This window comes from Epinephelus lanceolatus, chromosome 20 (genome assembly GCF_041903045.1).
Source record: "Epinephelus lanceolatus isolate andai-2023 chromosome 20, ASM4190304v1, whole genome shotgun sequence".
Lineage (NCBI taxonomy): Eukaryota > Metazoa > Chordata > Actinopteri > Perciformes > Serranidae > Epinephelus > Epinephelus lanceolatus.
The window spans coordinates 388,484-400,917 of record NC_135753.1 but is presented as its reverse complement, the minus strand read 5'-3'; the positions used below and the strand labels follow the sequence as shown (position 1 = coordinate 400,917).

At 42.2% G+C, this 12,434-nt stretch overlaps 1 protein-coding gene across 6 annotated transcripts in view; it reads left to right on the top strand.

Annotated features, from left to right (window-relative positions):
• Window positions 1–12,434, top strand: part of arhgef4 (Rho guanine nucleotide exchange factor (GEF) 4) — a 463,081-nt gene that overhangs the window by 373,185 nt on the left and 77,462 nt on the right. The window contains exon 1 of one of the 6 annotated variants that reach the window (XM_078162708.1): window positions 11,056–12,249. The exons of 4 other annotated variants lie outside the window; for them this stretch is intronic. In XM_078162708.1, the coding sequence (XP_078018834.1) occupies window positions 12,217–12,249 (33 nt within the window). In that variant the 5' untranslated portion in view covers window positions 11,056–12,216. Of the gene's footprint in view, window positions 1–11,055; window positions 12,250–12,434 lie in introns of those variants that run through there. One more of the 6 variants, XM_033638703.2, reaches the window with a different exon arrangement.

The window sequence follows — 12,434 nt, the reverse complement described above, 5'->3', positions numbered from 1 at the left end:
CTGCCGATTCAACATGCTCAATTGGCCAAAAATTTGGAATGAATGATGAACTAACTATTAGTTAATGGTCGGTTCTTCAGTAACTCCTAATCAAATTTCAGAGGAGTAGTTACTGAGGAACTAATGAGGAACTAACTATTACTTAATCATTACCTACCTTTTTTGTGTACCCTAAAGTAAAGTGAGACATCAAAATGAGTAGGTAATGACTGCCTACTCATTACCTACTCATTTTGATGTCTCACTTTACTTTAGGGTACACAAAAAGAGTAACCAATGAGTAGGTAATGATTCAGTAATCATTACCTACACATTTTGATGTCTCACTTTACTTTAGGGTACACAAAAAGAGTAACTAATGAGTAGGTAATGATTCACTAATCATTACCTACTCATTTTGATGTCTCACTTTACTTTAGGGCACACAAAAAGGGTAGGTAATGATTAAGTAATAGTTAGTTCCTCATTAGTTCCTCAGTAACTACTCCTCTGAAATTTGATCAGGAGTTATTGAAGAACTGACCATTAACTAATAGTTCCTCATTCATTCCAAATTAGTTTCATAGCTAACTTGGCCATTCTGGATGTCACTAACTCGGCTTCTTCTCCAGAGCCTTTGTGCTCCACTGTCTCTCAGGTTAACTCGTATTGCAGCGGTGCCTGGATAGTGTGACGTGTGTGGTTGTGCTGCTGCCGTGGCCCTGCCAAATGCCTCTTGCTGCTGCTGTTATCATTAGTTACACTTCTACTGTTATTATACACATATGATTATTGTCACATATGTATACTATCAGATATTAATATATACTTTCAACATATTGTACCACAGTAGCCAGAACTATAATTATAATATTATTACTTTTATTAATGTTGTTGTAAGCTACTGTCATTACTGTCCGTCCTGCATCTCTCTCTGTCTCTCTCCCTCTCTCTCTCTCTCTCTCTCTCTCTCTGTCTCTCTTTCTGTCTCATTGTGTCATACGGATTACTGTTAATTTATTATGCTGATCTGATCTGTACGACATCTATTGCACGTCTGTCCGTCCTGGAAGAGGGATCCCTCCTCAGTTGCTCTTTCTGAGGTTTCTACTGTTTTTTTCCCCCGTTAAAGGTTTTTTTTGGGGGGAGTTTCTCCTTATCCGCTGTGAGGGTCCTAAGCACAGAGGGATGTCGTATGCTGTAAAGCCCTGTGAGGGAAATTGTGATTTGTGATATTGGTCTTTATAAATGAAATTGAATTGAATTGAATTGAATTGAATAGTAACTACTTTAAATTTTGTACACCTCAAACAACTGTGCTGTGAACAATGGTGTGATCAGTATACAGTACTTTACGCGCAGCCCCCATGATAAATTCTTTAAGCTTAGCCTACCTAAAATGTGACACACTATCATATTTATTTCTAAGGCATCATCGTACAGAATAACATGGATGATCATATTAATGTTGTTGGGATTCACAGGACCACCGATGATTTATCATTTGGTAAAATCATCACGGGACAATTTAAAGGCTTTTTCCTCTGCATGCTCTTTGTCTTCAAACAAAGAGGGCTATGCGACACCCATCTCCACAGGAGATCTCACCTCACATCTCAGTGAGACTCAAGTCCCAAAACTTGATTGGACAAGACCTTTTACAGTGACATGTGACTCTGTGATGTCACAGGCATCTGTACAAGATCTGCTCCCTTCTTCAGTTTTTCCTCTTTTTGCTCCAGGAGCTTCAACAGCTCACACCGCTCTCCGGCTGGGCTTGGAACAGCCCAGAGGCCCAAACCCCTGCTCCAGAGGCCCAAACCACTAAAGGGAGGGCACCTGATCACAGACTCTCTGACCTGAAACAGAAAGGTAGAGCTGCAAACACAAGGTTTGCAACTGGCTTTCCAGCAACAAGGAACTAAGTGAGTTAGCACCCAGCGTCTAACTCTGCAAGGACCCTGAGCGACCAGCTCCCTCGGATCAGAACCTTTGGAACAAAGGGCCCAACAAAGACTGCACCTGAAACCACACCTTCCCAGCCTTCTTCTGCCGGCTAACAACGTAGAACACCACCAAGTGACTCTTTCTTCCATCCATTCAAGGATCAGTAATGTAACAACTGGGCATACAGTACAGGCCAAAAGTTTGGACACACCTTCTCATTCAATGCGTTTTCTTTATTTTCATGACTATTTACATTGTAGATTCTCACTGAAAGCATCAAAACTATGAATGAACACATGTGGAGTTATGTACTTAACAAAAAAAGGTGAAATAACTGAAAACATTTTTTATATTCTAGTTTCTTCAAAATAGCCACCCTTTGCTCTGATTACTGCTTTGCACACTCTTGGCATTCTCTCGATGAGCTTCAAGAGGTAGTCACCTGAAATGGTTTTCCAACAGTCTTGAAGGAGTTTCCAGAGGTGTTTAGCACTTGTTGGCCCCTTTGCCTTCACTCTGCGGTCCAGCTCACCCCAAACCATCTCGATTGGGTTCAGGTCCGGTGACTGTGGAGGCCAGGTCATCTGCCGCAGCACTCCATCACTCTCCTTCTTGGTTAAATAGCCCTTACACAGCCTGGAGATGTGTTTGGGGTCATTGTCCTGTTGAAAAATAAATGATCGTCCAACTAAACGCAAACCGGATGGGATGGCATGTCGCTGCAGGATGCTGTGGTAGCCATGCTGGTTCAGTGTGCCTTCAATTTTGAATAAATCCCCAACAGTGTCACCAGCAAAACACCCCCACACCATCACACCTCCTCCTCCATGCTTCACAGTGGGAACCAGGCATGTGGAATCCATCCGTTCACCTTTTCTGCGTCTCACAAAGACACGGCGGTTGGAACCAAAGATCTCAAATTTGGACTCATCAGACCAAAGCACAGATTTCCACTGGTCTAATGTCCATTCCTTGTGTTTCTTGGCCCAAACAAATCTCTTCTGCTTGTTGCCTCTCCTTAGCAGTGGTTTCCTAGCAGCTATTTGACCATGAAGGCCTGATTCGCGCAGTCTCCTCTTAACAGTTGTTCTAGAGATGGGTCTGCTGCTAGAACTCTGTGTGGCATTCATCTGGTCTCTGATCTGAGCTGCTGTTAACTTGCCATTTCTGAGGCTGGTGACTCGGATGAACTTATCCTCAGAAGCAGAGGTGACTCTTGGTCTTCCTTTCCTGGGTCGGTCCTCATGTGTGCCAGTTTCGTTGTAGCGCTTGATGGTTTTTGCGACTCCACTTGGGGACACATTTAAAGTTTTTGCAATTTTCCGGACTGACTGACCTTCATTTCTTAAAGTAATGATGGCCACTCGTTTTTCTTTAGTTAGCTGATTGGTTCTTGCCATAATATGAATTTTAACAGTTGTCCAATAGGGCTGTCGGCTGTGTATTAACCTGACTTCTGCACAACACAACTGATGGTCCCAACCCCATTGATAAAGCAAGAAATTCCACTAATTAACCCTGATAAGGCACACCTGTGAAGTGGAAACCATTTCAGGTGACTACCTCTTGAAGCTCATCGAGAGAATGCCAAGAGTGTGCAAAGCAGTAATCAGAGCAAAGGGTGGCTATTTTGAAGAAACTAGAATATAAAACATGTTTTCAGTTATTTCATCTTTTTTTGTTAAGTACATAACTCCACATGTGTTCATTCATAGTTTTGATGCCTTCAGTGAGAATCTACAATGTAAATAGTCATGAAAATAAAGAAAACGCATTGAATGAGAAGGTGTGTCCAAACTTTTGGCCTGTACTGTAGCTTATCACAGCTTTACAGGCTAAGCAAGACTGTTTAACTTGTTGTATGTGATTTGATGCTGTTCATTGAGTTATTGCTGTGATTGCTGGCAGTTAGGTCATTGATTAGTTGGCTTCACCAAAGCTAAGTGTTTAGTTTGCTAATACTGTTCACAAACAGATTCTTGCACACAACTAAACAATCTCTGCACTAATCCAGACCGTTTGCAACGCACGTCACATTGACATAGACTCATTAACAAACAGGCTTTCAACAGAGCTACACCCAAACAGGCATTTCAAAGTTCCCGCTTCTTTTCCTTTGTCTTTGTCCTGACCACACGGTCAGACAAACACCTCCCCCGAAACTGAAGCAGCCTTGATTCAGCCATTTTGGTAGTTCTCTGTTGTCAGCCATTTTGCTTTGTAGGCCAAACGGCTCCTTGATCACCACACCCGCCTTTGTCTTTCTCTTCTTTCTCTCTCTCTCTCTCTCTCTCTCTCTCTCCCTCTCACTCACACACACACACACACACACACACATACAAGCTTGTATATAGTTAGTTAGAATTTGAGTGTTTTGGTTTGCTTTGCTAATTTGTGAATAAATATAATTCTTTGGAATCATGCATGCTGTCTGTTTAATGTTGCACAAGGGTGAATGAATAGTCAACCTCTGCTGCGTCAAGAACTCCGAAATCCTTCAGGCGTTACTGTTAATTTTGGTTGTTGTCATTAATTTAATTATTAATCAAACTCCAAATTAATAGTTTAGCGTATTTTATGAGACTGATATCTTTAACTGGCTATCATTTTTCCCTTTATGGGAATGGTGCCCCACGAGGTGATTTAATGTTAATTAAGTCACATTATTTCACATAATTATTAATTATTAATAATAATTATTAATTATTTCTGATAGCCAATTAAACCCCAACATATTTGGTACCTCCGTGTGAAGCCTAGTGTGTTGACCCCAACAATGTGTATGTGGTCTGAAAATAATGAATAAAACTCTTCTCAAGAATCCTGCTGTCTGATTTTTTTTGTTAAGGAACTAATTGTAAAGATGATGATGAAGTAATGAAAGACTACTCATTATGTGTCACTTTAGGACATAAAAAGGTTAACTAATGGACAGGTTATTGAGTAATGATTCTGTACTGATGAAGTAACTAGTTTACTAATTATTAAGTCGTGATTAACTCCTCTATGAAATTTGATCATGAGTTAATGAAGAACTGACCATTAACTAACAGTTAGTTCCTCATTAGTTCCTCAGTAACTACTCCTCTGAAATTTGATCATGAGTTACTGAGGAACTGACCATTAACTAATAGTTAGTTCATCATTAGTTCCTCAGTAACTACTCCTCTGAAATTTGATCAGGGGTTACTGAAGAACTGACCATTAACTAATAGTTAGTTCCTCATTAGTTCCTCAGTAACTGCTCCTCTGAAATTTGATCATGAGTTACTTAAGAACTGACCATTAACTAATAGTTAGTTCATCATTAGTTCCTCATTAGTTCCTCAGTAACTACTCTAATTTTGTGTACCTTAGTTCCTCAGTAACTACTCCTCTGAAATTTGATCATGAGTTACTGAAGAACTGACCATTAACTAATAGTTAGTTCATCATTAGTTCCTCAGTAACTACTCTAATTTTGTGTACCTTATTGTAAAGTGTTACCAAAGGCGTTGCCACATCACACATGTGTGAGATACCATGGCTGCTTTACAACATATTCTCGCTGCTAACCAACAGTGTGCAAAGCCAAACCGTACATGTAAATGCATTTGTGCATCAGCACTTCAGCCCACTCGACTGTCAGATGGGGCTGTCCAAATGAAGTACCGAGATACAACGCCTCATCAACTCCACACATCCAGAGGGCAACCCGGTGCAATTTTGCCCTCAGCCCGGAGGTGCAATGCCTGGCTGTGCTGTGTTTTTACACAGTGGGGAGCTTCCTGGACGTGGTGGGAGACAGCACCGGCCTCAGCAAGGCGTCTGTTTTTTTGTTTAAATATAATACATCTCCTCATGATTCTCTTACCATGACTACTTCTTATCTTGTTTTCATCATGAAAATACGTCATCAACAAATATTTATCGTCTTAGTTTTTCATTAGAATTATTAGAACACACATACACAGCAACAGGGAATTAGTGCGTTAGGTAGCAGCACTGTGTGTGACTTATGCGCTGATTAAGTGGTGGGTGATCCATTTGCCTAACATCGATAGTTTCAGCACTGCGGTAGTGGCCAGCTCCTGTTAAGAGCTTCTTAAAGAGCGATCTTAAGATCGTAAGAAGGGCATTAAGAACGCATCTGGGAAACACTCGTATCTTAGCAACCCTTCTTACCAAAGACATTCTTAACTGTGCTCTTAAGTCTTAAGATCACTCTTAACTGGGAAACATGGCCATTGTCTGTACATAGTCAGTCAGTTTACCTGGTAGGATATTTATGTCCGCTCTCTGTCTCGTCACTTGTGCATACTGTAGCCTACTCATCATGTTGCCTACTGACTACATGGCATTAGCTACTGATGCTCTAGAGGGCCATCTGCTGATAATGATGTGCTTAGCAGGAAAAAATAACCACACATCCCAGTAAATGATAACTAATTACTGAATAATACATGAGAGTAAAAAGTAATTGAAATATGTTTTGGGGTTCATTAAAAAAAATTTAAAAAAAAGAGGGGAAAATGTTTTGTTTTTTTTAAGCAATTTTTTACCTTGACCTTGACCTAAATGCATTTTCTTGAATTCCATTGATCTCAAAAGTATCACTAACTGAGTGGGCACCCTAAACTTAGTTGGAAATGACACCTTAAATGTCTTTTCTATTGTGTTTGGTTCCAAAGTTAAGCATATTTAAATATTATTGGTGGCCATCTTGAATTTGACCTCTCCGGGGCCTCAGAGGTCAAATCTGACTTCCCTCCACATCTGAAAATAAACCTTATGGTATGTACTACCTATGGTAGAAATTTCATGCTTTTTTCAAAAAGTGCACAATTCCTCATAATTTGAGAGCTTATCCGCTGTACTATGTTGTTGTTTGTTTGTTTTTCATTTTATTTTTTAAATTTAATAATATTTATGATTATTGTTTATTTATTTATTTTTATTAATCTGCTTTCATTTTTACTTAGCTGGCAGATTGTTCTGTTTCGTTACTTATTTATTTTTAACTTATTTATTGACCTATTTATTGACAGATCTTCCTCAGTTACAGTTTTTATGAGTGCTGTTATAATAGTCCGCTACTGTTTAGTCCTTACCATTACAGTCTCTGAATTTATGTGTGTGTGTGTGTGTGTGGGGGGGGGGGGGGGGGGGGGATTATTGCTTTTATTGCGTTCTTTGTGTTGCATTCTGTTTGTATGAAAAGTGCTTTATAAATAAAGTTTGATTGATTGATTGATTGACTGATTGACTGATTGCTATGTTGACGTGGAAAGTCCAGGGGCGTAGCCATCATTTCAGAAGTGAGGGTGACAAATTGTTCAGAGGTCTACTGAGTGATTTATCATCCTCTCGCATTCAGTTGCACCTCTCCTTAGCGGCTAAAGAGAACACAGCCACAGTACAGCACCAGGGGACCAACTTTAGTTCTTTAAAATGATATACTATCAAAGTCTAAAGTTTTAGCTGCCAAACTCTGGTTAAGTCAGGGACGGTTTTTGCTATGGGCAATGTGGGCGACCGCCCAGGGTGCAATCTCTGTGAGGGCGGACGAGCGCCCTCCAAAAAAAACAAAAGAAAAAAAAAAAGTTTTCTAGACTTCCGCTCATTTCCACGTCAAGTTCATAGAGCGGGCGCTGGGGCGCCCCTATTATCACGTTTCAACCAGCAGCAGAAAAGAAAGGCAAATCCTGGCGGTTGTGGGTTGAACAGGGGTCACAGACAGGAATACGCCGGAGGCTCATAGTGCTCTGCGGCGCAAGATAACGGCTTACCGGCGACAGAGAAGTCCGACTCCAGGTCCAGTAATTTCCTCTTTTGTTGGTGTCATGACTGCCCAGTAGTACCTGGACAACCGAGCCGTGGCGGCACACAGGTATGTGGCGTGTCTAGGGTTGGGACTCGTTAGGATTTTACCGATTCCGATTCCTTACCGATTCCTACATTATATTCATTATACTTGCTATACTTAAACAAGTATATAATAAACACAAATGCAATCATACAAATACAAAAACTTTATTCTAACTGTTGCACAGTACAATTAGATGAAAATACACATTTGTGTGTGGTGTGTATTTCAGATTTAGAGCTTGTATCACCTCCCTGAGAATATATAACAACAAAAAGTGATTCTCTGATTTCTACAGTAACACTATTACCTCAAATTAACCACAGCAATGTAATAAAAAATACTTATATGCATTAATGCTTGGCCACTGTTAGTTACGTGACAACACCTGAACAGAACACACACACACACATTGGCTGTTTGTTTCTACCGCTCCCCTCGCTGGAAGTCTCAGACCTCCCGCCGCCCGCCTCCGCCTTGATTAAATGCTGAAAATAAAATAAAAGAGGGAGACAGGTTTCTCCTAATTTATCTTATTTTGTTATATTTCTCCCTCTCCTCTCGCTGGAAGTGGACCTCCTGCCACCCGCTCCCATCTCAAACACGGAGGTCTTCCTCTCCGCTGAGCACCCACGGCACACACCTGGCCTGTTAAAGCCTGTAACCATAACTACTGTGTGACACAAACTCAGTGCTTTAGTAATTAAATAATGTTTGGCTCGGTCAGGTTCGGACAGAAATATGCGGCCAGTGCCGCACTCTAATGGAAATGCACGTGACGTTTTTTTTTTTTTTTTTTTTTTTAACAATCTAGGAACCGTTTGCAGGAACCGTTACTCCAAATGTGATGGAACCGGTTCCGGAACCGAAACTTTGGACCCAGTTCCAAAAAAGAACCGGATCCAGATCCCAACCCTAGGCGTGTCAGAGGAGAAACAAGCCGTTCACATTTCTCTCTTTGTGGCAGGTAACGGCCCACAAACCTCACTGCACTTTAGGGACTGTTCTTTACTTATGGAGGGACTGTTCTTTACTTGGGCGCCGAGGGATGGTTCGCCCAGGGCGTAAAACTAGCCAGGACCGCCTCTGGGTTGAGTTGACACGGAATGACCCTCGAGCATCTACAGGGTAAGTAGCCAGATAACTAAGTGCCAAATGACAACACTGAACACGTAAAGTTCAGTAAAACACCATTCCTTTTAGCAAGTTATTAGCACACAAAATGGAATGGAAGTGACAAGGTAACAGGGTAATAAGCCACATAATTTAATTTAATGGCATGAAGACAGAAAGTGACACAACACTAAACATATCAACATCAAGATGTATTTTACATTTTAGTCAAATATGACAGCACAGATGTGCAAAATTAATCAAATATTTTTAAGCCTTCTCCCTGTGCTACCTATTGCAATACAGACAAAAACATTTTAGAGTATAAATAAAAGTAGTTCTGAAATAGCTGTGAAAATTAATCTTAGCGTCACTCTTATCCTATAGACATTTCCTTAGCCAGTTATAATTTCTCCTTACCCGTGAAGCCTTGGGCTGATAATTGGTGTTGCTGTCAGGTCCCTGTACTCATACCTGCCTGGTTTCTCCCTGTCCCTCTTCTATCTATTGCAGTGATATAGATAATAAATGTGCAAAGTAAAATTTATAATAGGATTAGGAATAGTAGTGGTGACATAGCTGTGGAAATTGACCGCAAAGGCACTTTTATGCTCTAGATATTTTTTCTCAGCCAGTTAAATCACCTTCTCACCTGTGAAGACCCTGCATGATCATCCTTGCTGGCCTCTGGTCCACTGTCTCCTCCCTGACCCTGCTCTTCTATTGTGGCAATAAAGGTTAAAAAAAATGAGGAAAGCAAAATTTTGAAATAGAATTAGGAATAAAAGTAGTGAAATTGCTGTGGAACTTAACCTCAAAGTCACTTTTATGCTATAGATATTTTTTCTCGGCCAGTTATAATCTCTCCTCACCTATGAAGACCCTGCATGATCATCCTTGCTGGCCTCTGCTCCACTGTCTCCTCCCTGACCCTGCTCTTTCTATTGTAGCAATAAAGATTAAAAAAATAAGACATTTAACAACAAAACATTTAAAGAGGGCTCAGAAAACACGTTACCACATATTAAAACCAAATTGAACAATGGAACAGCTGTAAAAAGTGTGGGGGATGAAGGGCACAGATACAGGAAGTGCAGGGGACATGTCCCACATGTACCCTGCATCCGCTACGCCCATGGGAAAGTCCATGACTAAATGTCCATATGTGACAACGTCGGAGTGAGAATATGTTGGCTAAAAACCCATGGTAGTGCTTTGAATCCAGGGAGATGGCATATACATATGCACAGACAATATGGAGCTAACAAAAACAACACGTGCAGGATGCAGGGCTTGTAGGCCATCACTGTTGACACTGTTGAGGCACTGACCTCAATGCACCCTTGGTAGCCATGAATAACACACCCATCAGAAAGACTCCAGGCACGTGTGTGTGTGTGTGTGTGTGTGTGTGTGTGTAATGAATAATAACAAATTTTAAAAATTGCATTTCCCCAGTAAGGGATCAATAAAGTGCTACTTAGATCATAAAGGACCCCTCCCATAGAACCCTCATTCTGCTGTCTGAAAAAAGGTATCAGAGCTTCCAGGCAAGATCCTCCAGACTCAGCAAAGGCCTTTCCCCCCAGACTGTCAGACTGCTCCACACTCTGTTGTCCCCCAGCTCAACATGACAAGCACAGAGCCATGCACTGCATGTTTGTACATTGTTTTGTATGTTGTTGTTTGTCTGAATGGTTCCTTCACTCCCACTGAATGTTGCATCATTCATTCTCTTTGTTTTGCACCGCAGGTTAGAAGCAACAGTTTTCTCCCTCTAAGTACAGTACTGCACCTCTCTCTAATCTCTTATCTTATCTTATGTATAAATTACTTTGTAATTAGATTTTTCTTCTGAGACTATTGCCAGATTTCATATCAATCTGCTATTTCCTTGCTAGATCAGTTCAAATGAACAGTATGTGAATGCAGCAAACAGCACTCAACCATAAAGCACTGCAAATGCATGCACACAAATGCACACAATCCATTTATCTTGACATCCGTCCATTATTCTGCATGGCCTCCACCCTCTGTTCCTCTCATTCAAACACTCCAATCCCCCACCCACCCAGGGGTTGCTATGGCCCTGCCTCAACTACTCTGGTATCCAGGATACGGTGACACACTCTGCATCCTGATTGGCTGCCAGCTATGCAAGGGTGGGCACACAAAAAAGGAAGGGAAGGAAAGGAAAAAAATAAAAGAGGGTGATTCTGATGCTTAGATGGATGGCTGAAGCAGCACAGCTCCAGGCAGAGCAGCGAGCACCATTTTAGCAGGAGCTCTGAGCGGGGAAAACGTGGGCTGAGACGGAGTGATAGAGGAGGAAAAAAACAAACCAGAGGAAGAACAGATGGCCAGTTGGTTTGAGAGGTAAAAATGACTGAGTATATGTAGGTAAGCGTGAGAGGAGAGCGGGCCGGAAAACAAGGGGACAGAGGGATAAAAGGGGAGGAAGGAAAAGACAAGGAGGCATGAGCACGAACAACAGAGATGCAGCATCCCATTCTCTGCCTTTTATTCTGACATCCTGACTAAGACACGGAGAGGAGGAACCAAAGGGAAAAAAAACTAGAGTGGTGGAAGATCGAAAGTAGAAAGAGAGGGGAGGTGCCTGTTCCTCAAAGAGGAGAAAAGGAGTAAAGGAGGACGGGGGTTTGGGGAGGGGAGGCTGGGGTGCTCAGCACGTAAAACACAAGAAGCCTCACAGCGCGCAGCTTCACACACACGCTGACACAGATAGGCACCCAGCCTCCACTGGCAGGCCGGGGCAACGCTGGGCATTGGCAAAGTGGCAGGTGAAGCAGAGGAGGCAACCGCTGGGGCAGAGCGGAGGAGGAGAGCAGTACTAGAGGACAACGACGGAGATAGCCGAGGAGGAGGACGAGGTGACGCGGTGTGGTGTGGAGGCTCGGCGCTGAGGGAAAGACGACGGGGGAGGGGCAGCGGTGCTGAGGAGGAGGAAGAGGAGGAAGCCAGGGGACTGATGGCTCGCGGCAGCGGCTCAGGAAGGTGGAGCAGGCAGAGGTTGGGATTCTTCAACACTATGCTGCGCTGCAACCTCCCCCCAGAGACCCAGAAAGTGGTGGTGTTCCTCATCATGATGCTGCTCATCATCATCAATGTGGTGCTCATGTTTCTGCTGGCCTTCCAGTAGAGCCCACACACACAGACCAATACTCTCTGTCTCTCTCTTTGTCTCTCTCTCTTCCTCACACACACACACACACACACACACACACACACAAAAAGACCAGATGAAGTGAAACACAGAAGGACCAAGAAGCAGAGGAGGACTGCCCTGTTGATGAGTGGGGCTGCTGAGACTGATGGGGGTCCAACATTGCAGAAGCAGAACACAGGTACAACCAGGAGGAGAACCAACATAATTTTGTGTGAGAATGGGTAAATTGTGTATATTTGTGTCATCAGAAACATGAGAGACACCAGAGCTGTTTGTTGTATATGAGCTGTAAAGAGTGAGTTTGTCAGAATGTAGAGAAACATTGTTTTCTCTAATACCAAAAGTGATGTGTACTAATGCAGA